This window comes from Ceratotherium simum, chromosome 35, assembly GCF_057802395.1.
Source record: "Ceratotherium simum simum isolate JZ-2026a chromosome 35, ASM5780239v1, whole genome shotgun sequence".
In the NCBI taxonomy this organism is placed as follows: Eukaryota; Metazoa; Chordata; class Mammalia; order Perissodactyla; family Rhinocerotidae; genus Ceratotherium; species Ceratotherium simum.
In genome coordinates, this window is record NC_141934.1 from 13,544,845 (window position 1) to 13,566,650 (window position 21,806).

The 21,806-nt window shown below is 49.4% G+C and overlaps 2 protein-coding genes across 6 annotated transcripts in view; one reads left to right on the top strand and one right to left on the bottom strand.

Annotated features, from left to right (window-relative positions):
* Positions 1 to 11,768: 11,768 nt before the first annotated feature.
* FICD (FIC domain protein adenylyltransferase) lies at positions 11,769 to 17,639 on the top strand. 3 transcript variants are annotated; one of them, XM_087424043.1, is made up of 4 exons: positions 11,769 to 11,838; positions 12,174 to 12,291; positions 13,363 to 13,717; positions 14,714 to 17,639. In XM_087424043.1, the coding sequence occupies exons 3-4, from the start codon at positions 13,390 to 13,392 to the stop codon at positions 15,787 to 15,789; spliced, it is 1,404 nt and encodes a 467-aa protein (XP_087280169.1). In that variant the 5' UTR covers positions 11,769 to 11,838; positions 12,174 to 12,291; positions 13,363 to 13,389; the 3' UTR covers positions 15,790 to 17,639. The 3 variants fall into 3 exon arrangements, with proteins under 3 accessions (XP_087280169.1, XP_014642524.1, XP_004429917.1); XM_014787038.2 differs by lacking the exon at positions 12,174 to 12,291; XM_004429860.3 differs by lacking the exon at positions 11,769 to 11,838 and having other exon boundaries at positions 11,855 to 12,291.
* A 1,153-nt stretch (positions 17,640 to 18,792) lies between these two features.
* Positions 18,793 to 21,806, bottom strand: part of SART3 (spliceosome associated factor 3, U4/U6 recycling protein) — a 35,215-nt gene continuing 32,201 nt past the window's right edge. For all 3 annotated transcript variants that reach the window (XM_087424042.1, XM_004429862.3, XM_004429861.3), the window contains 3 exons: positions 21,544 to 21,696; positions 20,495 to 20,685; positions 18,793 to 19,848 (listed from right to left, as the gene is read on the bottom strand). In XM_087424042.1, coding sequence (XP_087280168.1) covers positions 19,671 to 19,848; positions 20,495 to 20,685; positions 21,544 to 21,696 — 522 coding nt within the window. In that variant the 3' untranslated portion in view covers positions 18,793 to 19,670. The remainder of the gene's footprint in view (positions 19,849 to 20,494; positions 20,686 to 21,543; positions 21,697 to 21,806) is intronic.

Genomic DNA, 21,806 nt, shown 5'->3' on the forward strand with positions numbered 1-21,806 from the left:
CTTCATAAAAGCCCTCCCCTCCCCCAGTCATCCAACATAAAGCCCATCACCGCTTTTTATTCTCTGTCACAGCACTCTGGTTTGTTGTCATCATAGGACACCCTCTGAGTCCTTATTAGTGAGTCCTTATTATTAATTATCAGAGTCTTTATTATTATTAGAGTGCTTATTAGAGTCCTTATTATTAATTCACTTATTAGTGTCCGTCAGCCTCGTTAGGGCAGATCTATACCATGTTCACTGCTGAATACCCAGCCCTGGACCTGGCACATATTAGACACCAAAGATTTGTTGAATGAATAAATAAATCAGTGAGAGATTATCTAGTTCAGAGGTTATCAATGGCAGGTTATACGGCCCCCTGGAGGCTGCCTTGGGTTGGCTTCTTTAGAAGAAGGCCCTAAGACAAGACTTTGTGTAAAAGTGATTACTAGGGAATGTTCCCACAACAAACCAGTGGCAAAGTCCCACAGAGGGTGGCCTTGGTTCTGTCCCCCAGGTGCTCTGGGGACAGTGCAGGTCCCATCTGGAGTTGATTAGATCAGAGGAGAGGAAGCTGAATCATTTATCCCCCCTCCTCACCTCTCAGTCGTTGGTTAAGAGCTGCCCACCGGGACAGGAGATAAATTCCCGGCAAAATGGATTCTGGCAGTCTGAGAGCGGTGCTCCAACCAAGACGCAGGAGCTGGTTGTTGGGGAGAGCGCGCCCTGGGAGATGGTGTGCATGGAAACAGTAAAGGGATCCAGGGAGGAGAGCAGGGTGCTGATCGTGATTGCTACGGAGGAATTAGGAAGTGTGCAGAGGTGATTTTGGTGGGCAGTGAAGAGGGGAGATGTTGGTATATGACGGCCAAGGACCAGGGATGCCAAACTCCGTACAGTACCTCACCAGTCCCGCACAACGAAAAACTGTCCCACTCCAAGTGCCAAAAGCACCCCCCGTACTTCCAATCTCTCATTTGACAGATGAGGAAATTGAGGCCCGGAGAGGGAAAGTGACTTGCCCAAGGCAACACAGCAAAAAAGACACGATCTGGGGGCTAGAATGCTGGTATCTTCACAGCACCCCTTGAGTCTTAATTCCTCCTAAAACCTGAAAGAGAACATGTGCGCCTCAAGTGCAAAATCCCTTCTGGAATCCTAGAGAGGGGAGCCAGTCCCCTGTCCTCCCCGGGGGAAGTGGGAAGAAATCAGACTTGAAGACATCGGAGGCCAGTGCCAGAAGCAGATGTGCAAACAAAGACAAGGGAGACAGAGTTTTCACCAGACAAATTCGCGCCCTGCTCAGTTTAGACATTAAAATGAACTAACTTAATTTCATGCCATATGCAAATCCTTACCAGCTGTCGGCTCTGTAATCACAGGAGACTTAATGTAATAACTAAACAAGAACAAAAACGCAGCAAATACAGGCTCTGGGCAAGTCCACTGACAGCGGGTTTTATGTTCCTGGGAACCAGCAAGTGCAGAGCATTTATGGAGGACATCGGAAAGCAGCTCCATGCCCAAACACTTTCCATCTCCTTCTCAAAAATGCCCGCAGCGATAATAAATAACGGTTAAGGACTGATCTGGCCGGGGTGTACCCTGAGTCCCAGCGTACCGTGAACATCTCTCTCCAGACTCCACAGCTTCTCTCCAGTTGTCAAGGTACAGCTTGGTCCAGCCATCTGGACTGAGAGCTCAGGAGGAGGCAAAAGATGTCTCAGGCTCCCTGGGTTTGGGCCGCCCCACCTGGAACCAAAGGGGCGGGAGGATGGCTGCTGACGGGGATAAGGGAGGTCAGTCTTCCAACCTGAGAACCCCACTTTCCTCTGACTGCCCGAGCTGATAATCGTAATAGCAAACATTTATCCAATGCTGACCATGGGCCAGGAGCCAAGCACACTGCCTTCTGTACATTATCTCAGCGTCTCCCAAAGCATGGAGGATGGTTTAAGGTCATTTATTCATTCAACAAACATTCATTAAGCAACTATCATGTGCCAGGCTCTGTGCTGGGGATAGAACAGCAAAGGAAATACGCAAAAATCTCTGGCCATGTGAAGTTTAATCTCTGGTGGGACAAACATTTTTTAAATAACAGTTATGATGTGTGTTAGGAAAAAGCACTTTGCATCTGTGATGTCACCAAAATTACTGCCTTGGGATGAAGCTTTATGTTTAAAAGTTGATTTAAAGAAAAAGGTTAAGTCCATAATAAAACAAGTGATTCACAGATGTGCTAAAATCATGATGGGTTTCTTCTCCCACACAGCCCTGATATAGGTATTATTGTTAGTGCCATTTTACAGCTAGAGAAACTGAGGCTCGGGGGGGAGTCATTTGCATAAGGTCACATAGCTGGGACATGGTGGAGGCCAGATTTGAACCCAGGTCAGTCTTCAGAGCCGAGGTTTTACCCACCAGGATGAGCCAAGGTCATACACCCGGTGGCCCATTTCATTCTAACACTCAGTTTCCTACTGCCAGCTACCAAACATCGCTTTGCATGTGCCTTGTATCCCCTCTATAGAAATCCCACCAAGAGGTTATGCAATTTCCCCTTGCTCATTTTTTAGGGTTGAGGAGGACTTAGGGAAGCCTCTTTCATATCCTTCCTTCAGTTTGGGGCCAGACCCCCCAGGGGACCCATTCACTCAACAGCCTGAGTCAGGGGCCTGTGGAAACAACCAGGCTCCCACTCCAGGGAATACCCTGATAACCTCCAGCTCCTTCTCCAGCCCCGACAGGGTGTGCAGTGTTTGTGATCATGTCTGTGAGCAGCATGCAAGCCTGCCAGCACCCCAGCCAGGAAAGCAACTCAGAACATGTTCATTTCCAACCCCAGGCCAGCCAGCTGCCCAGAGGCGCGATAACAGCTCCCATGTGTTGCATGCCAAGAGCTCACTCACTCCTCCATTAACCCTTGGGGTAACCACCATGATCATTCCCATTTCACAGATGAGAAAACTGAGGCAGGGAGAGCTAAGCAACTTGCCAAAGGTCACACACTTGCTCAGTGACAGAGCTGGGTTGCCCACCCCAGATGGTCTGGCTCCAGAGCCTAAACTCTAAGAAAGAAGCCAATCTGAAAAGGCTACATACTGTATGTTTCCAACTATATGACATTCTGGAAAAGGCAAAACTATGGAGAAAGCAAAAAGATCAGTGGTTGCCCGGGGTTAGAGGAGAGAGAGGGATGAATAGGCAGAGCACAGAGGATTTGGGGGGCAGTGAAACTACTCTGTATGATACTATAATGGTGGATACGTGTCATTACACATTTGTCCAAACCCATAGAATAGACACCACCAGGAGTGAGAACCCTAATGTAAACCACGGACTCTGGGTGATTATGACGTGTCAGTGTAGGTTCATCCATTGTAACAAATGTCCCACTCTGGCAGGGGAGGTTGATAATGGGGTAGGGGGCATATGAGAGATCTCTGTATCTTCCTCTCAATTTTGCTGTGAACCTAAAACTGCTCTAAAAAAATAAAATCTTTAAAATTTTTTTAAAAAATGATATCAGGCTGGCCTCTCAGCTGTACACAAGGACATGTTAAAAATGAACACAAACGGGGCCAACCTGGTGGTGCAGCGGTTAAGTGAGTGCACTCCACTTCTGTGGCCCAGGGTTTTCAGGTTTGGATGCCAGGCGCACACCAATGCACTGCTCATCAAGTCATGCTGTGACGGCATCCCATATAAAGTAGAGGAAGATGGGCATGGATGTTAGCTCAGAGCCAATCTTCCTCAGCAAAAAAAAAAAAAAAAGGGGGATTGGCATCGGATGTTAGCTCGGGGCTAGTCTTCCTCACAAAAAAAAAAATGAACACGAAGAATATGTCATTCAGCCTTAAAAAGGAAGGAAATTCTGACACTTGCTACCACATGGATGACCCTTGAGGACATTATGCTATGAAATAAGCCAGTCACAAAGAGACAAAGACTGTAGGATTCCACTGATATGAGGTACTTAGAGTAGTCAAAATCATAGAGACAGAAAGTAAAATGGCGGTCGCCAGCCTGGGGGAGGGTGGAATGGGGAGTTATTGTTTGGTGGGTGCAGAGCTTCAGTTTAAAAGATGGAAAGAGTTCTGGGGCCGGATGGTGCTGATGGCTGCGCAACACTGTGAATGGACTTAATGCCACTGCACTGTCCACAGAAAATGGTTAAGACGGTAAATTTTATATTATGTGTATTTTGCCACAATAAAAAAATAATAATAAATAAACAAGTAAAATATCTAGAATAGCAGAGGGTGAAAAGTGAGATTATTTTGATATATGGCTGAAAAATAGAAAACTGACCCAGATTATAGCCTCAGCAAAATATTCGCATGAAGTAAAAGAGGTGGCTTTTAAGTGAGTCCCATAAAAAGAAAAAAAGAAAAGGTCTGTAACCATGAGCTAGTCTGAACACGTGTGATGCTCCTAGTACAGTGCCTGGTAGGTAAACACACGCTGGTTGTGATTACGATCCTCCCACACCAGCCTCCGAGAGAGGGAGCCACGGGGAGGATGAGCTCGTGAGCGTGACACCTGCCCAGCAGTGCTCCGAAGGGGCCACTTTCCCCACTGCAGTCTCAGAACAGCCAGGAAATCTTAAGACGGAACCGGCAGAGCCCGAGTTGATGGACTCGGAGGACTCGGCTCCCTCCCACCCATCTCGAGCCTGTGGCTAATTTGGATCCCGCATCCCCAGCCAATGAATTGTTCTTAAAGAGAACAGAGACACCTTTGTCGGAAAAACTATGAAGAACCTTAACGAGGCAGAGAATACCTCATTAAGGTATTCTTAACAAGCAAAGAAGACAGTCACGAAAGACCACACAGTGTATGATTCCATTGATAGGAGACGTCCAAAATAGAGAAATCTACACAGACAGAAAATAGATTGCCAGAGGCTGAGGGAGGGTGGTGGGGGAGAAATGGGGAGTGACTGCTACAGAGTGTGGGGTTTCTTTTGGGGGTGATGAAAATGTTGTAAAATTGATTGTAGTGATGGTTCCGCACCTCTGTGAATATACTAAAAACCACTGAATGGGCGAATACACTTTAAATGGACGAATTGTATGGTATGCAAATCATATCTCAATAAAGCTGGTTTTGTGTGTGTGTGTGTGTTTTTTTTTTAGTTGCCTCGGCTCTAAACTTATTTCTCCAGTTCCTCTAAGAACTCCAAAGCCGCCACTATCTCTCTGATGAGGGCTGCGCTCATTTCATCACAATTTTTTAAAGAGCATCTCCTCAACACCTGAAAAAGACCCTTTGATGTCCATGCAAAGCCCTCCTAGGAATTCTTATCTATTTTAAAGAGGGGAGTGCGTATTAAAAGCTTGGCTTTCCTGGCTGGCCAGGCACCCGTGTTAATTTCCTCGTCTCCGTGTTACTATGGCAACAGAAAGCTTCCACTGAGAGCTTTTGGGGTGCATCCAAAGGGATTGCAATTTGGACCCAGGATGGTCTGCAGCCCCTCTGCCCAGCAGCCCCCAGGCCCTAGCTGCCTCGCTGATGGATGCTGCAGGAAGGGCAGCCTGGCATCAGGTGAAGCGGGAAATCTGAGAATAGAGAAGATGCAGGCAATGGCTCCTCTGGGTCTGCACTCCATGCCGGCCCCGTGGGGACCCTGAGTCACCACCACCACGCAGGGAGAGGAGAGGGTGTTAGTCCCACCTTCTAGAGGCTGTGATCTAAAGGGGCATCTTCAGCACCTGAGCCAGTCTCCATGTCGACATGACCATATTTTTAGGCAGGAGTAGGCGGCTTCTCCGGCCAATGAGAGTGACACAGCTGTACTGGAAAGCTTTCATTAAACAGCTGGGGAAGGGCAGTCGGTGACTAGGAGCCCATTGTTCTCACAGGTGAGTCACACCTGCAGAAGCTGTCTGTCTTTCCCCAAAGACTCAGCCACATGAAGCCAAAAGGGGCCTGAAGTCCATGCTGTTGGGCTGTTGGGCAGAACCGTTGGGACTGAGGGGGAGCAGGCGCAGTGGGTGTAGGGTAAACAGCCTCCAAGATGGCGCCCAATGAGCCTCACCTCCTGGTGAACCTTAGGTAGTCCCCTCCCACGTTGTACCAAGGTTGGTCTGTGCTGTGAGCCATAGAGTTCAACAGAGGTGACAGTGTGTGGCTTCCAAAGCTAGGTCGTAAAAGACATCATGCTCTTGGATCACTCACGCTGGGGGAAGCCAGCCGCCATGTTGTGAGGACACTCAAGCAGCACTATGGAGCCACTCACATGGAGTGGACTAAAGCCCCTGGCCTCCAGCTGGCACCAGCTTGCCGGCCATGTGAGTGAGCCACCTTGGAAATGGATCCTCAGCCCAGTCAAGCCTTCAGATGACTGCAGCCCCAGCCAACATCGTGACTGCAATTTCAAGAGACCCCAAGTCAGAATTATCCAGCTGAGCTGCTCCCGGATCCTTGACACACACCAACTATGTAAGACAATAATGCTTGTTGTTGTAAGTTGCTACGTTTGGGGGTTATTTGTTACACTGCAATGGATAACTGATATAGAGTAGATCCAGATGCCCCTAGGACAGCCAGAAATGGTCTTGAGAAGAAAAGACGGCTTCATTAAGATTTTACTCGCCTTGGTCCTCACTCCCTTCCCCAAAGCATTTTTACCTAAGAAAGTGATGTGTTGATGGATAGGGAGTCTAGAGAGACTTGTATTTGTGTCCTGGGTCTGTCTTTCCCTCTATCGGCCTCAGTTTCCCATCCTGTAAAATTGAGGAGTTAAAGTGTAACTTGTCAGCTCTGAAATCATAGGGCCTCAAAACCATAAATTTTGAGTCAGGAAGACTGATTCCGAACCTTGGCTCTGCCATTTGCTTTCTACGTGACCGTGGGCTAATTACCTAACTTCTCCGAGCCTCAGTTTCACCTTCCATAAAGTAGGTTTAGTAATATCTACTTCATGGCATTGTTACATAAATCCAATAAAATAATACATATAAATTACTTAGTACACAGGAAGTGCTTAATAAATGGCAGTAACCACTATCAATAATGAGATAGTTTGGCAGATACAATTATTTCCACCAATAGCTAAGCTACAGAGAGGCTGGAGGACTTTATCGGTCTGGAGCAGGCCCAGGTATGAGTGTTTTTTTAAAAGCTCTCCAGATGATTCTTTGAGAAACTCTGCCTTAGAGAAACTTCCACACGTGTGCCAAAAAACTCATAGAAGAATTTCACTGCAGTGCTGTTTATAATAGGGAATAACTGGAAACAACCCAAATGACCATCAACAGATAAATGGGAAATAAATTGTAAACGGAATACTACACAGCAGTGTAAAATTAACGAACCAGAACTACATGTATCAACATGAGTATAAACCACTGAAATATAATGCTCAACCAAAACAAAAAAAAGCAAAAAGATACATAGAGTATATATAACATGTAAAAACACGCATAACATCACTATATATTATTTAGGAATAGATACATAAAAACAAGAGGCCATGCATGGGTATAATGAGCATCAAATTCAAGATGGTGGTGGCCTGTGGCGGGGGGGAGGGAATGCGATGGGGGAGGATGCCATGGGGCTTCGATGCCTTGGTAATACGGTATTTCTTAAACTGGGTGGCAGGCACACACGTACCCACCGTATTATCCATGCCTTCTGGATGTCTGAAATATTTCATAATTTAAAAATAGATGTGCATAACTGAACAACAAAAAAACAAATAACCCAATCAAAAAATGGGCAGACGATATGAACAGACATTTTTCCAAGGAAGATATACAGATGGCCAACAGGCAAATGAAAAGATGTTCAACATCACTAATCACCAGGGAAATGCAAATCAAAACTACACCAAGATATCACCTTACACCCGTGACAATGGCTATAATCACCAAGACAAAAAATAACAAATGTTGGAGAGGCTGTGGAGAAAAGGGAACCCTCACACTGCTGGTGGGAATGCAAACTGGTGCAGACTTCACAGAAAACAGTATGCAGATTCCTCGAAAAATTAAAAATAGAAATACTTTATGATCCAGCTATCCCACTTCTGGGTATTTACCCAAAGAACTTGAAATCAACAATCCAAAGAGGCTTATGCACACCTATGTTCATCGCAGCATTATTCACCTATAGCCAAGAAGTGGAAGCAACCCAAGTGTCCCTCGACTGATGATTGGATAAAGAAGATGTGGTATATAGATACAATGGAATACTACTCAGCCATAAAAAAAGACAAAATCGTCCCATTTGCAACAACATGGATGGACCTGGAGGGTATTATGTTAGGAGAAATGAGTCAGAGAGAGAAAGACAAACACCATATGATTTCACTCATATGTGGAGTACAAACGAACACACAGACAGAGAGAACAGTTTGGTGATTACCAGGGGCAAGGGGGTTGGTGGGGGCACAAGAATTGAAGGGAGGCATTTATATGGTGACAGACAAATAATAATATGTAACTAAAATTTCACGATGTTATAAACTATTAAGACATCAATAAAAAAACAAAAAAATAGATGTGCATAAAAAATATCTAGCACAATTGTGCACGGGTTTTTTTCTTATTTATTTGTCCCTTCTATCTATAATGATCCCATCTTGCTTTTAAGAAATAAAATAGTCGGTTATTTAATAAGAAAAAACAAGTGGTTATGTTTAATTTTTTGAAAGGAAGAAATATCGCTTCCCCAAGTAATTTGTTCCGAAAAACAACACTTATTTGCATGTCTGAGATCCAATACATTGGTGAAAATCAATTCAACACCGTGTTACATGAGGAACATCTTGAGTCCAGAGCGTGAGCCATCAGCCCAGGGACACCCAAATGGGGTCCCCAAAACTCTGTCTCTTGGGAATGCCTCAGAAATGGGGACTGACCCCACTGGGTACGCATAATAAGGAGGATTAATCAGCAGTCAATTAAGTTAGAAGGCAAAATAAAAAAAATTCAAGCAGCCTGGGAAATGAAAGGAACCTGGGAGGGAGCGGGGAGAGAGCCGGTGTGGTGTATTTTCTTTTCAGTGGAGTTGAGTCATTCTGAAGCTCTCCCAATGCAATATAGCCTCAAGTTAGGGAGTTTTGTGTTCCTAAGCAATAGAATCCGACTCTGCCAACACGAAGCGCCTGACTGCTGTTTCTTAAAGATGTATATGGTTTTTTTTGTGTTTTGTTTTGCATAATGGACACGTTTCCCTTGCAGCAATTTTCCAGGTTCTTTGTCAAGTGTCAAGGTAAGCTTTTAGAAAACTCCTCCGTGGGCCACGGGGAGGCAATTTCCACCCAATACAGAATGCTTAAGATGGAGAAAGACAAGTTTTCAATATCGCTTCAGGGACCATATTTTGTGCATTCAACACAGCTGAATGTAGACAATGTTAGGAGAGAAAATTGAGCGTAATCTGCCAAGGGGATTGAAAGGAGGAAGTGATGCCAGGTGAATTACTGCCCCCTGGTGTCCACAGACAGTGGTGCGATCATTTGCAGACAGTCATTTGCTGTGTTTCTTCCTGTGTACCCTGCCACCATCTCCTGCCCATTTTTAAAACTTAAAACAGGGATTACAATCTGGCAGCTCTCTGTAGCCAGCGGGCAGACATGCCAACTGTTTAAAAATTTGGAGATTTTGCTTAAAAATCTAGGCCCGACATTTCTTTTGAAAAATTGGAAAATCTGTCCACTGTTGGCCTGTATCTCAGCATCATAAATGTAAGCTGGAGCTGAGAAGCTGCTGCCCACTTTGGACGAGGCAGGTGCCCTCACATTCTCCGCACTCCCCACCTCTCCCTATTGTCTCACACCCAGGCAGTTTTACTCACTATTGGTTCTTGTGCAGCTTCTGGATTTGCTGGTGCCCTAAGCTCATTAAAGGGGTTCCACTGGCGTCTCAAGGAATGGAAAGAGGATGGGGGTCTTTAAAAGCATATGATTACATCACCTTATAACTGGGAGGGCACAGAGGTCCACAAGCCCCCTGATACCCAGATCAGTGAGGGTAAGTGACCTGCTCAAGATCACCCAGCCAGCAAGTGGTGGGCCCTGCATTTGAACACACATCTGTCTGACCCCAGAGCCTCACTGCTTTCCACTCCCCCAACCATTCCCCATAATGAGCTGGCTGCATAGCAGGCCCTCCTCCGGAGGTTTTTACAATGACATTACTGCCTGGGCTATCAGAAGCGAAATTCAGGGGACTCAGAGAGAACAATGTTCCCCAGAAATAACCACCATCCTAATTTTGTTTCTTAAAAACTCCATAGTTTGTTCTGTTTCACCGTATTTCTTCCTGAATTCAAGTCAACAAAATTTCTCGAGCATCTACTAAGTGCCACGCTCCATGCCAAGGGCTGGGAGTTGGGTGAATAGGGGCCAGTTACAAGATATAAACAGGGCGTCCAACAGGCAAGGCCAAGGCTCTTTGATCCCTCACCTTGCAAGGTCCCCCCATGGTGTCCTTCATGACAGCACTCTCCTGGCCTGGGCCTGGACACTTCACTTTGTGCTGTGGGTCACTGGCTTCCCTAAACTGGAATTGACGGAGACCTACGAGAGGGCATTGTGGTCTCTCCCCAGCGGTTGGAGCAGCCTGCAGCTCTGACAGTTTCTTCTGCAGATGACAGATAAAGCAGTAATGACTTGCTATATTTTCTAGGAATCATTGCAACAGCTGATATTTATCTGCTGTTTGCCCTGTGCCCAACGTGTGGGATCTCACTTCGCCCTCACACAAAACTCCATGAGGAGGAACTATCCTCACATTATCCGCGTCTTACAGAAAAGCAAAAAGGGCATCAGCGAGGTTGAGTCACTTGCGGAATGTAACTCAGTTTGCAAGTGGCAGAGCTGGGATTTGAACCCAGGGTAGAGTGGCTCCAGTAGCGACACTCACAACCACTGCCTGGCACTGGCTCCCAAGGGGCATGTGTGTCATGGAGGACGTCAGATCTTGAGGTGTCAGGCCTTCTGCAAATCCTGAACTTGAGGGCAAAAGTGAGGTAGGCTGTTGGTCCTCATTTTACAGATGGGGAAACTGAGGCTCAGAGTAACTTGTCCAAGGTCACACAGAGCTTAGGTGACAAAGTGTGAATCTGAGACTGAGTCTCTTTGACTCCAGAAGCTGCACTGCTAACATCTTAATGCTTAGCATTCCTGGGCACGTCCCCGGATGTTTAAGTCCAATATTTGCGCATTCAGATGAAGGTTTCAGTTCTCTGCTTCAAGGAAAAATCTTCTGTCTCTCTGGGAAGCCAAAAGGACCAGCCGGGCCCTTCTCGAGAGGATGCAAATTAAAAAGTCAGGGAGGAAAAGAGAGAGAGAAGTTTAAGAGAAAAAGGGGAAGGATCGCAACCCTGGTAGTGGAGGCTAAGAACAGGGGCTGTGAAGTCAGACCAAGATGTGTAAACCGTCAGCATCCCTATGTTACCCCTAAGGAAACTGAGGCCCACGAGAGCGGCCCCGGGACGAGGGGGAGCAGTTAGGCCAGCAGAATTGCGAGTTCCCACGCCCGGCCCCTACCGCGCCCCAAAACCGCAGCCACCCGGGCTGTCCGCACCCGCCGCTCCCGCCTTGTCGCCCAGGCCCCGCCCCTCCTGTTGCTTATTGGCTGCTGCGAGCACGAGACCAACGCAGGAGCCAGCCAATGGGAGTGGCCCACGGCGAGTCTTTCCCGGGGAAGCAGACGCCGACGCGGGAACCCGGAAATACGAGGGGCGGACAAGTAGGGGAAGCCAATCCGCCGCGACGAGGATGGCGGACCGACCAATGGCGAGCCGCGGGGGGCGGGGCCAGAAGGCCGGCGGCGGCGGAGGTCCCGGGAGCCGGTGGAGCGCCTGGGGGGCGGTGGCGGGGCCCGGCAGCGGCGCGCGGTGAGTGGGGGGCGAGCCCGAGGGGTCAGAAGGAGCGAGCCAGGGAGGGCGCGGCGGGGCGGCGAGCCCTGGGCGGGGCTTGGAAAGGGGCGGCTCCTCAGAGGGACCTTAGTCCAGTCCCCTCGCCTCCCTGGGCCTCAGTTTCCCCCTTCCCGGGGTGGTGAGCGGTCAGAGATTCGCGCCTGCCGGAGCGCACTGCTTCCTCCCCCGCGCATCCCGCGTCCCCGGCGAACTCGAGCCCGTCGAGGAGCCTGTCCCTCGGGGAACCCGCCCAGACCCCCTGGACCAAGCAGTGACCCGCACCCTCTTCTGTACCCACATCGGAGCCCGTCCAGGCCTTTTCAGATGTTCTGTATCAACGAGCCCCGTTGGTCTCGAAGCCCGGAGTGACCACAAACCTCATCAGTCATTTCTGGGCCTTGGAGGCCCAGCACCAGGAGCAGCCCGGAGCAGGTGCGCGGGCTCTGGTTATGAATCAGAAGATAGAGGTTAAGGCCCGGGCACTCTGGACTCAGACGCACCGGGGTTTCCTTCCTGATGCCTCTGTTGACTCTCTGGGCCTTCTGGGCGTTGACTTACCCTCTCTGTGCCTTAGTTCCCCTGGTCTGTAAGATGGAGCTAGGGCTGGCTTCCTTTCATAGGGCGGTGAGGATTAAGTGAGATAATGTGTGGCTAGCGCTCAGCACACCCTGGTTGCCCAATAAATGCTTATTGTTAGCATAATGGTGCTTGCCTGCCTGGCCCCCTGCTCCCACTGACAGCCCCGAGCACATGCCTGTTGTCACAGAGGGCGAGCACCCACTGTGGCCCACAGCCCGAGTTCCTTTTGAGATGCCGGACTGCCTCAACTCTAGGCGGGATCCTTCAGGAAAGGAAGGCCAGAGAGGGGATCAGCCTTGTGGCTAATATCAGGGTGAGGGCAGGAAGAGGAGGCCGCTCATGTTGCTGTAAATCAGGCAACCAAACAGTTGTGCTTATCGATGAGTAGGCCTCACAACTGCCTTGGCCCCTCTGGATATGCGTGTGTGTTTGTTATTTGTGTCCTGGACACCTAGTGTTTGGGGTCGGAGGCCACAGAGGTTTGTGGTGAAGCGGGGAGACCCTTTTAGAGCCATGGCTGAGGCTGTCACTTGCTCACGGGGTGACTCTGGGCTAGGAACTTCACCTCTCTGAGCCTCTTTCCTCCTCTGGAGAGTGGGGTGACGACAGCATCAGCTCCTGTTGAAGATTGCAAGAGATAGTATGCATGAGGTCCTTAGTGCTTAGCACAGGGCCTGGCACATAGTTAAGTGCTCAATAAATGTTGGCTGGCATCGGCATTACTTGTCACACAGTCAGACTGCCCTGGAGGTGGCACAGTCCTTCCAGGTTGCCCCCTCCCAGTGATATCCTTGCCTTGCCCCCCCCTGCCTGGTCAGTGAATTAAGGAGGGGGGTGGTTCCAAGCCCCAGCTGAAGTCGGAAACATATCCTGAAGTGTCAGTTCAGTGTAGGCCTCATCTCTACAACTCTTGGTTCCTTGCAGATCCTGCTGTCTCTCAGGTGACTGGATATGTGCCAGGGCCCCCCCCGAGTCCAGATGACACTCATGCCAATGGCTTCAGTGATGGCGGTGACTGAACCAAAATGGGTCTCAGTCTGGGGCCGCTTCCTGTGGGTGATGCTGCTGAGCATGGTGTTGGGGTCCCTGCTGGCTCTGCTGCTGCCGCTGGGGGCCGTGGAGGAGCAGTGTTTGGCCGTGCTCAGAGGCTTCTACCTGCTCAGGAGCAAGTGGGACAGGGCGCAGCATGCCGTCACCAAGCGCACCAGCCCATCCACGGAGCTCAGCATCACCTCCAGGGACTCGGCGCTGCTCGTGGTCAAGACCAAGGCCTCTCCAGGTAGGACAGACTGGCCCTCTCTCCTCAATGCTTGTTAATTCCACAGATGTTTAGATGCCTACTGTGTCCTGCGTGCAGGGCGCGAGGTTGTTATGGTGAACCCGTCAGCCCTGAGCACCCAGCCTAGACAAGCTGACAGGTGACTGAGCCACAGCGGTGCCAGTGTGCTGGTGGGGAAGTGTAGGGGCCATAGGAGCACACCCGGAAGGCTCCCTGGAGGAGGGGATGACTGAGCTGAGTGTAAGTAGGAGGGACCCAAGGGAAAAGGCATGAGGGGAGAGTGCTCCGGGCAGAGACCAGAGGGTAAGATGCCCTTGAGGAACTCAAGGAAGCCAGTATGTGTGGCTGACACGCAGTGGGGGGCTGGGGAAGGAGGGCTCGATGTAGAGCAGGGTTTCTCCACCTCGGCACTGTTCTCCATTGTGGGACTGTCCTGTCCATTGTAGAATGTCGAGCAGCATCCCTGGTTTCTACCCACCAGATGCCAGTAGTATCCCACCCAGCTGTGACAACCCACCCCGTCTCCAGACATTGCCAGATGTTCCTGGGGGGCAAAACCACCCCCTGGGTGAGAAGCAGCTTAAAAGAATTAAAGAAGGGCTGAGGGACGGGGAAGCCCCAGGGCCTGGCACCAGTGGGGAGCCGTTCACAGCAGGGATGGGGGCAGGGACCAGCATCACCAGGACTGATCACAGAACGGCCGTGGCCGCAGAGGAACACAGCCACTCATAGTGAGAAGGCAGGGGGCCGGGGAGCCAGGTGATGCCTCCCAGGGTACAGAGAAGCCCTGGGGACAAATGGACAATGACCGGGATGCCACCCCACAGGGCTGAGGGAACAAATGTGGCCATCTATGTAGAGTGCTCCCGGGCACGCTGAAGCGCGTGTGCGGCAGGCGTGGCAGGAATGAGCCCCCGAGGCACAGGTGACAGCTCCCCCGAACGTCCTTTGCCACTCCCTGCCCTCCCTGACAGTGCTTCTTCGGCTCTTTTCTAGCTGGTAAGTTGGAAGCCAGAGCAGCTTTGAACCAAGCCCTGGAAATGAAACGCCAGGGCAAGCGGGAGAAAGCCCACAGGCTCTTCCTGCACGCCCTCAAGATGGACCCGGACTTCGTAGACGCGCTCAACGAGTTTGGCATCTTCTCGGAAGAAGACAAGGACATCATCCAAGCGGATTACTTATACACCCGAGCGCTGACCATCTCACCCTACCACGAGAAAGCGCTGGTCAACCGGGACCGGACGCTGCCGCTGGTGGAGGAGATCGACCAGAGGTACTTCAGCATCATCGACAGCAAAGTGAAGAAGGTCATGTCCATCCCCAAGGGCAACTCCGCGCTGCGCAGGGTCATGGAGGAAACGTACTACCATCACATCTACCACACAGTCGCCATTGAGGGCAACACCCTCACCCTGTCGGAGATCAGGCACATCCTCGAGACCCGCTACGCCGTGCCGGGGAAGAGCCTGGAGGAGCAGAACGAGGTGATCGGCCTGCACGCGGCAATGAAGTACATCAACGCGACGCTGGTCTCCCGCATCGGCTCCGTCACCATCAGCGACGTGCTGGAGATCCACAGGCGCGTGCTGGGGTATGTGGACCCGGTGGAAGCCGGCAGGTTCCGGACGACACAGGTCCTTGTGGGGCACCACGTGCCTCCCCATCCCCAGGATGTCGAGAAGCAGGTGCAGGAGTTCGTCCAGTGGCTCAACTCCGAGGACGCCATGAGCCTGCACCCGGTTGAGTTTGCAGCCCTGGCGCATTATAAACTCGTTTACATCCACCCTTTCATCGACGGCAACGGGAGGACCTCACGCCTGCTCATGAACCTCATCCTGATGCAGGCGGGCTACCCGCCCATCACTATCCGCAAGGAGCAGAGATCCGAATACTACCACGTACTGGAAGTCGCCAACGAAGGCGACGTGAGGCCGTTCATTCGCTTCATCGCCAAGTGTACGGAGACCACCCTGGACACCCTGCTCTTTGCCACAACGGAGTACCCGGTGGCACTGCCGGAGGCCAGACCCAACCACTCTGGGTTCAAGGAGACGCTGCCCGTGAAGCCCTAACCCTCTAAATCCTCCCTTGGTGACAAGGGATGTCCCGGGGGGAAAATATCCAAGAAACATGGCATTTCTAGAAACCTAGTCGTCTCCCAAAGCAAAGGGAGACGGATAAGGAACTCAAACATTCTTTACCTCCAAACGTTTTTTAGTTAAAACGGAAAAAAACTAAATTATTAAGCCTTGTCTCTAGGATAACTTATAATTCAGCCAAGTTATTTATTTTCTTTTGAGCTTCTACGTGTGTGGTGTCAGCTGTGTGTGCTGGTGGCCCCTATTCTTGTGGGGGTCCCAGCAGGCTTGGGGGCATCATTGCTCCTTGTGTGACCAGAACAGCTTCTGGAGCAGAATTTGCACTAAGGTGGGGGGAGGCCAGCAGCTGTGGGACGAGGTCCAGAGCCATTGCAGTAACTCCTCCCAGTCTTTCTGTGAAACTGGCTGAGAGGCCCTGTGGCATCGCCTGGGAGCTCAGCAGTCCTGGGGAGGACCGAGTTCCAGCTTTGAGAAATGACTGAAAGCTTGCTTTTAGACGTCTGTGCTCCCTACAAAGAGATGAGTGTTGTGACTAATTCTTACTGCTAGAGCAAACTTTCAAGGTACGAAATGAATGTTGACCACATTTCTAATTAGATACCTTGTTTATTTCAAGGGAGATTCTTTGAGCCATAGTTAAGTTTGCAAACTCAAGTCCCAGAGGCTGTTATTTTTCCATATCAAGACTATTTTTCTAATTAAGAACAGGGGAGAGGCCGGCCTGGTCTTCTGTGTGTGTCAACGCTTCTTGCATTTCATCTGCAGCAACTCAGACCACATGTTTTAGTCTTAAAAGTTCTCTGGGTTTGTCACCCAACTAAATCACGCTGCAAATCAGGTATTGTGCAAGTGGGCGAGTCTGCCCTCACCCCTACTCTGAGTTTAACATCTTATGTACGTAGATGTTGAAGAACACATCTGAGAAAACAGATGCCACATCAACACCAAATAAGCATTTCTGATTATGAATTAGAGTGCCAGTTTCTACTGAACCAAGGAAAAACCTCTGACCACAGCCAGGATGTGTCCCTTTTGTCATGCAGCCTTATCCCGACTGACCTGACACCCACCTCCCACAGCCATTGTACGGTCGTGCATCCCTTCAGGGGAGCCGAACAGATTGCCTTGGAGTGGCCTTATTTTTCTAGCAAGTTGTAAAATGATATAATGTTATGGGTAATACAGCCAAGTTTCCAAGCTGTCATTCTATGGAAGTAGAAAGAATCTTCTCTCTCAATCATATGGCACAGGTGCCTATACGATTGCTGCTATTTAGAGTCAGAATGGTTGGAAATCACTGGGTTCTTGTCCAGTGACAGAGCCCGTGACATCTGACACGGCCCTGCACTTTGTCAGTGTCTGAATGATGGTGAATACATACAAAGTGTTGTCTCTGATTTGAGAATCAGATCCTGAAAGTAATGAGGTCACTATTCTGGTGTAGCAAGTGTCTATAACTTTAATTGTATAATAAGCACATTCAGAGTAGTTTTCTGAAGGATTAAAAAAAATAAGCGAAAAGATGTATGAAATGGCCCTGATAGTTATTCAAACCTTTATAAGAAATATTTTCATACTTGTATGCTGCCGTAAGGTGTTTCTTAAACCTTAACTCTTTTCTCATCTTGGATTTATAAGCACACCAAGGAAGCCTGACAGAAATGCTTGCTCTGTACTATAGAGAGAAACTGCACTTTAGCTATATGTGAAGGATATTATTTTAACCGATTAATAAAGTATTTTATTACATAAGTGCCTGAGACTGCTGTCTTATTCAAGAGATGCTCCCACTTGTCTTAGGATGAAGGAGGGATGCTTTCAGAACTTCAGCCTGGTCCTTTATGTTCTGGCAGAAGAACAGATCCAGGATGGCAAGTTCAAGTTCAGAAGAACAAGACAGAACTAGTTGGATAAGCTACCCACCTAGGTTGACAGGGATGAATTACTGATGTTTCACTAAGACTCAAGTAACTGAAATGGTTTTTCATGTTTCTGTTTACCATCAGTTCTTGATTTTCTGGGGAAAACACATAAACACACTCCTATGTTCCTGAAAATCCACTTCTAGAACAGTCAACAACCTGAACCTAAACTGGGTCCTGCTCAAGCCTAAAAAGGGTCAACTGTCTAATGAGCCCATGTTGCCATCTGAAAGCATCAGGCAAGGTCAGAGGACTGGCCAACAGCCAGAGAATAAAACAGTTAAATGTGAAGCAACACAGAGTAAAGCCACATGAACCTGGACTGATAACAAAGTATTCTTGGCTCTTCAGCGTCACTCCCCAACCGTCCCAAATCCTCCCTCTCGCCCACCAAATGGGCTTCTGCAGGGAGGTAAGCAGCCATTCCAGAGACCAACACAGGAGGAACTGGTGTTACAGCACAGGTTCTTCTGACGGATTCCAGTAGCCACTGCTTGAATTTAATTCAAAAGTAACACCTAGCAGCCGGCCCTGTGGTGTGGCAGTTAAGTGTGCATGCTCCGCTTCAGTGGCCTGGGGTTCGCAGATTTGGATCCTGGGCACAGACCGACACACTGCGTGTCAAGACATGCTGTGGCGGTGTCCCATATAAAGTAGAGGAAGATGGGCACGGATGTTAGCCCATGGCCAGTCTTCCTCAGCAAAAAGAGGAGGATTGGCGACAGATGTTAGCTCAGGGCTGATCTTCCTCACAAAAAAAAAAAAAAAGAAAGAAAATGAGGCAAGGCCAGACTGATGCACAAAAACTTAAACTTAAAAAACAAATGAGTTGATTTCCATCACGTATGAAAGAATTCCCTGATTGTTTTCCCCCCGAGTGCCTTCATAAAGTCAGTTTCCCTACTGAACCCACAATGTTGCTTTCAAAGCAATAAATATTTGATAAAAGAGAAGGGATAAAAAAGCTTAAAAGTCAGTGTCAAACTACTGTAAACTGAAGTTTAAAACTGAAGACATCACAGCTGAAATGATTTAAATCAAAGTGACAACAGGATTTGATTTACAAAAGTTCTATTTACACATCTATTAGATAAAGCAAGGTACACCCATTTCAAAATACATCCATATTTGAATGCACATCTGAGTACCATCCGGCAAGAAGCTTTTAAGAGAACTTCAGTTTAATAAACAAAGCTAAATGGGGAGAATTTAAGTTTGCACTTGACATGGTATTCAAACAAAACCAAAGGGCTGAAACTCAATATTTAGACAAAGGACAAGTTCACTCATCACTAGGCAAAGAAAATAGTCCACGGCAGGTGGCACACAGAATTCCTATAAAACAAGTGTCACAAATATTTTGCTTTTAGGAAACATAAAACAATGGGTTGACATGTCATTTACAAATACATAATATAAAAACGCACAGCCCCCTCGAACAAAAATCCATCAAATGTTTTTTAGGTGACTTCCCTAACCCCACCCGTTTACTAAAATAGGCCATTCTGGTGCATTACTAGCATCTGCCATTTTGTCTTGTAAAAATTAAGAGTGCCGGGCACATGTGCTGTGCAGGGTGTAAGAGAAGTGTCTTATAAAAAGGGGCCAGAGTGGGCCAAAAGCATCTGGACAAGTGTGTCTCAAAATGGTGTGCTCGAGTTTCACTTCTGTTTCTCGCTCTTGAAGACACAAAAATATCTTAGAAACTACTCTGTGCCCAACCTGTGGAGTGACCATCTTCCTCCCATTGCCCTCAATATGAGGGAGCACTTGAAGCCTTTCCTTGGACCCCCCTTCCCTTTCTGTCTAAACCAGAGGAGAAGACGTGGGAGTGGGCGCTGCCCAGGCCCTTCCATGCCCAGGTACAGCTGGGTGCGTGGTGGTCTTCCGGCCAGCATGAAGTAAGGCATTTCCCTTCTCCGAGAGTCCCGTTCACTTTCTCAGAAGCAGCTTGGCAAAATCGGCATTGGACATCTTGGGTGCCTCGGTGGCCGCCGAGGGGGGTACTGCTGGCTGCGGGGCAGGGCCGTTCTCGGCCTGAGCAACCAGAGCGCTCGTGCGCTGCAGGGCGCGTGGCAGCAGAGACAGCTGGGTCCTTCCCTTCCCCCGCCTGGAAAGGCAAACACCGCATGTACTCTCTCAAGGCAGCAATTCGTGGGCCCCGGTTCATTTGTGAAAATAAGCCAGGACAGTCTTCAATCACTCAAAATTAAAAGGTGAAAGGTAAAAAACAAGAAGGACAAGACGATTCTATCCCCTTAATTTTGGCTATTAGGTAAAAATCACTTTAACTTTGTCTTTTTCAATTGTGGCAAGGGCCAACCCTGTGCAATATAGTCACCTGCAGGACGGATAAAAACGGCAGCCGTCTTTCAGACCTCACCAAGTAACCTCGCAATTTTGCTGTCTCATCGCCATCAGGTGAAAACACAGCCTTTCTATGATTACAGTGGGAGCTGTAGATTACCCTGGCAAGCACACGGCTGTCAGGTTTTGTTTTAAAAACGTACGGATTCAACTGGCAAAGAAGACTTTAAAATAATCACTGCCTGAAAACAAGCTGACCTCACATAAACCACAAGTGTAAACTGGCAGACACCAGGAGGAGTTCCACCTGCTCCAGACCCCTGCTCCAGGAACTCCAGGGGACAGCAGGCCCTGGCTCTCTGTCCTGACTGGTTCTACTGACAGGGAACGAAATCATCATGGCAGCAGCCAGGACGAAGCCTGCACTGGGCTGGCATGCAAACACTTACGCTCCATATATCTGCCGTGGCATCAGGGGGCCACCCGGTGTTTTCCTTGCCTCTGGCTTCTCTGGAACCTTCCTCTGAGGAGGATTACTGATGGCCACTTTGATGACGTTCTCCTTGACAGTCATGCCGTCCATCTTCATTACAGCCTGCGACGCCTGGGATTCATTCTCGTACTCCACGTAGGCCAGGCCCTGAAAGAGGCAAAATCCAGAGCAGGGTCGGGGGCTGCAGAACCAGGACGAAACGTCCCCCTCAGGGCAGGAGGCCAGTACCGGGCAGGCGTCCCACCAGCGGGCTGCCTCCCCCACCACCCTCCTCTGTCTGTAGGTTTATCTCCCTGCCCTGCTCTTCCTCCCTGTTTCTGCAACGGACTGTAACTTCAGATCACCTTCTTAAGTTTAGTACACCTTGCGCTTACTCCAGCAACAAAAGAAAGAACAAGACAGAGAACCAGTATAAATCCAGCCAACAAACAGACGAGGTGGCCTGGACACAGGGTGAGCAGCCCAGTGCCCACGTGAGCCTTGATGCCTCTATGCCTTCCGCCCTCCATTACTGCACACTCTCCACTGGAGTATTAACCTGGATGGGGGCAGGTAAAGAGGCAATCCCAACTCCAGCTCAACCAACACGACTCAAAATGCGCTGCAAAAAGGATTGAACAAGAGGCTGAGGACTAGAGGGGAGGACGTGATGAGGGGACACCAGTAGAGGGAACTGAGGAGATGGCTGGAGGCCTCGTGGAAAAGAGGAGTCTGGGCAGGAGGGAGGAGGCTGCAGAGGAGGGGACCTCACCCCAAGGCCCCACAGCCTGGGGTCCGCACTGTGGCCCCTGCTAATTCGTGGTAGTTTTTTTCCCAAAGCTTTAGTACTAAATGATTCCAATGTAAGGAGAGCCCAGTGTACCTGCCCGTCTGTTAACTTATCGTTTGTTTCTCAGCAGACAAACCAGGAGCCCACTCTGGAGCCAAATCACCTCTGACCGGACGCGGAAGCAGGCCCGCCCGAGCCTTGGGAGGGAGGTCAACGCTGTCCGCGCAGACACTTACCTTTGGTTTGCCGGCCCGGGTGGTCACCAGCCTGATGTCCTTCACGGTGCCGTGAGCCTTACAGATCTCCTCTAGTTCCTCTTTCGTGCAGGAAAACGGCAGACCCGAGACAAACAGCTTGTGTTTCTCCAGGGCAGTGCTGTACCTGAACACCTACAGGATGAAGGGGGACAGAAAATCAGCGACGAGGCCTGGCCCAGCAGGCCACAGTCGAGGTGGCACAGCCTCATCCACAGGCCTCACCCCAGCCACAGGCCGGAGCT

Coding starts and splice junctions, on each gene's coding strand:
- FICD (XM_087424043.1), top strand. CDS start 13,390: ATGTGCCAGGGCCCCCCCCGAGTCCAGATGACACTCATGCCAATGGCT. Junction 13,718..14,713: donor CAAGACCAAGGCCTCTCCAG/GTAGGACAGACT, acceptor GCTCTTTTCTAG/CTGGTAAGTTGGAAGCCAGA.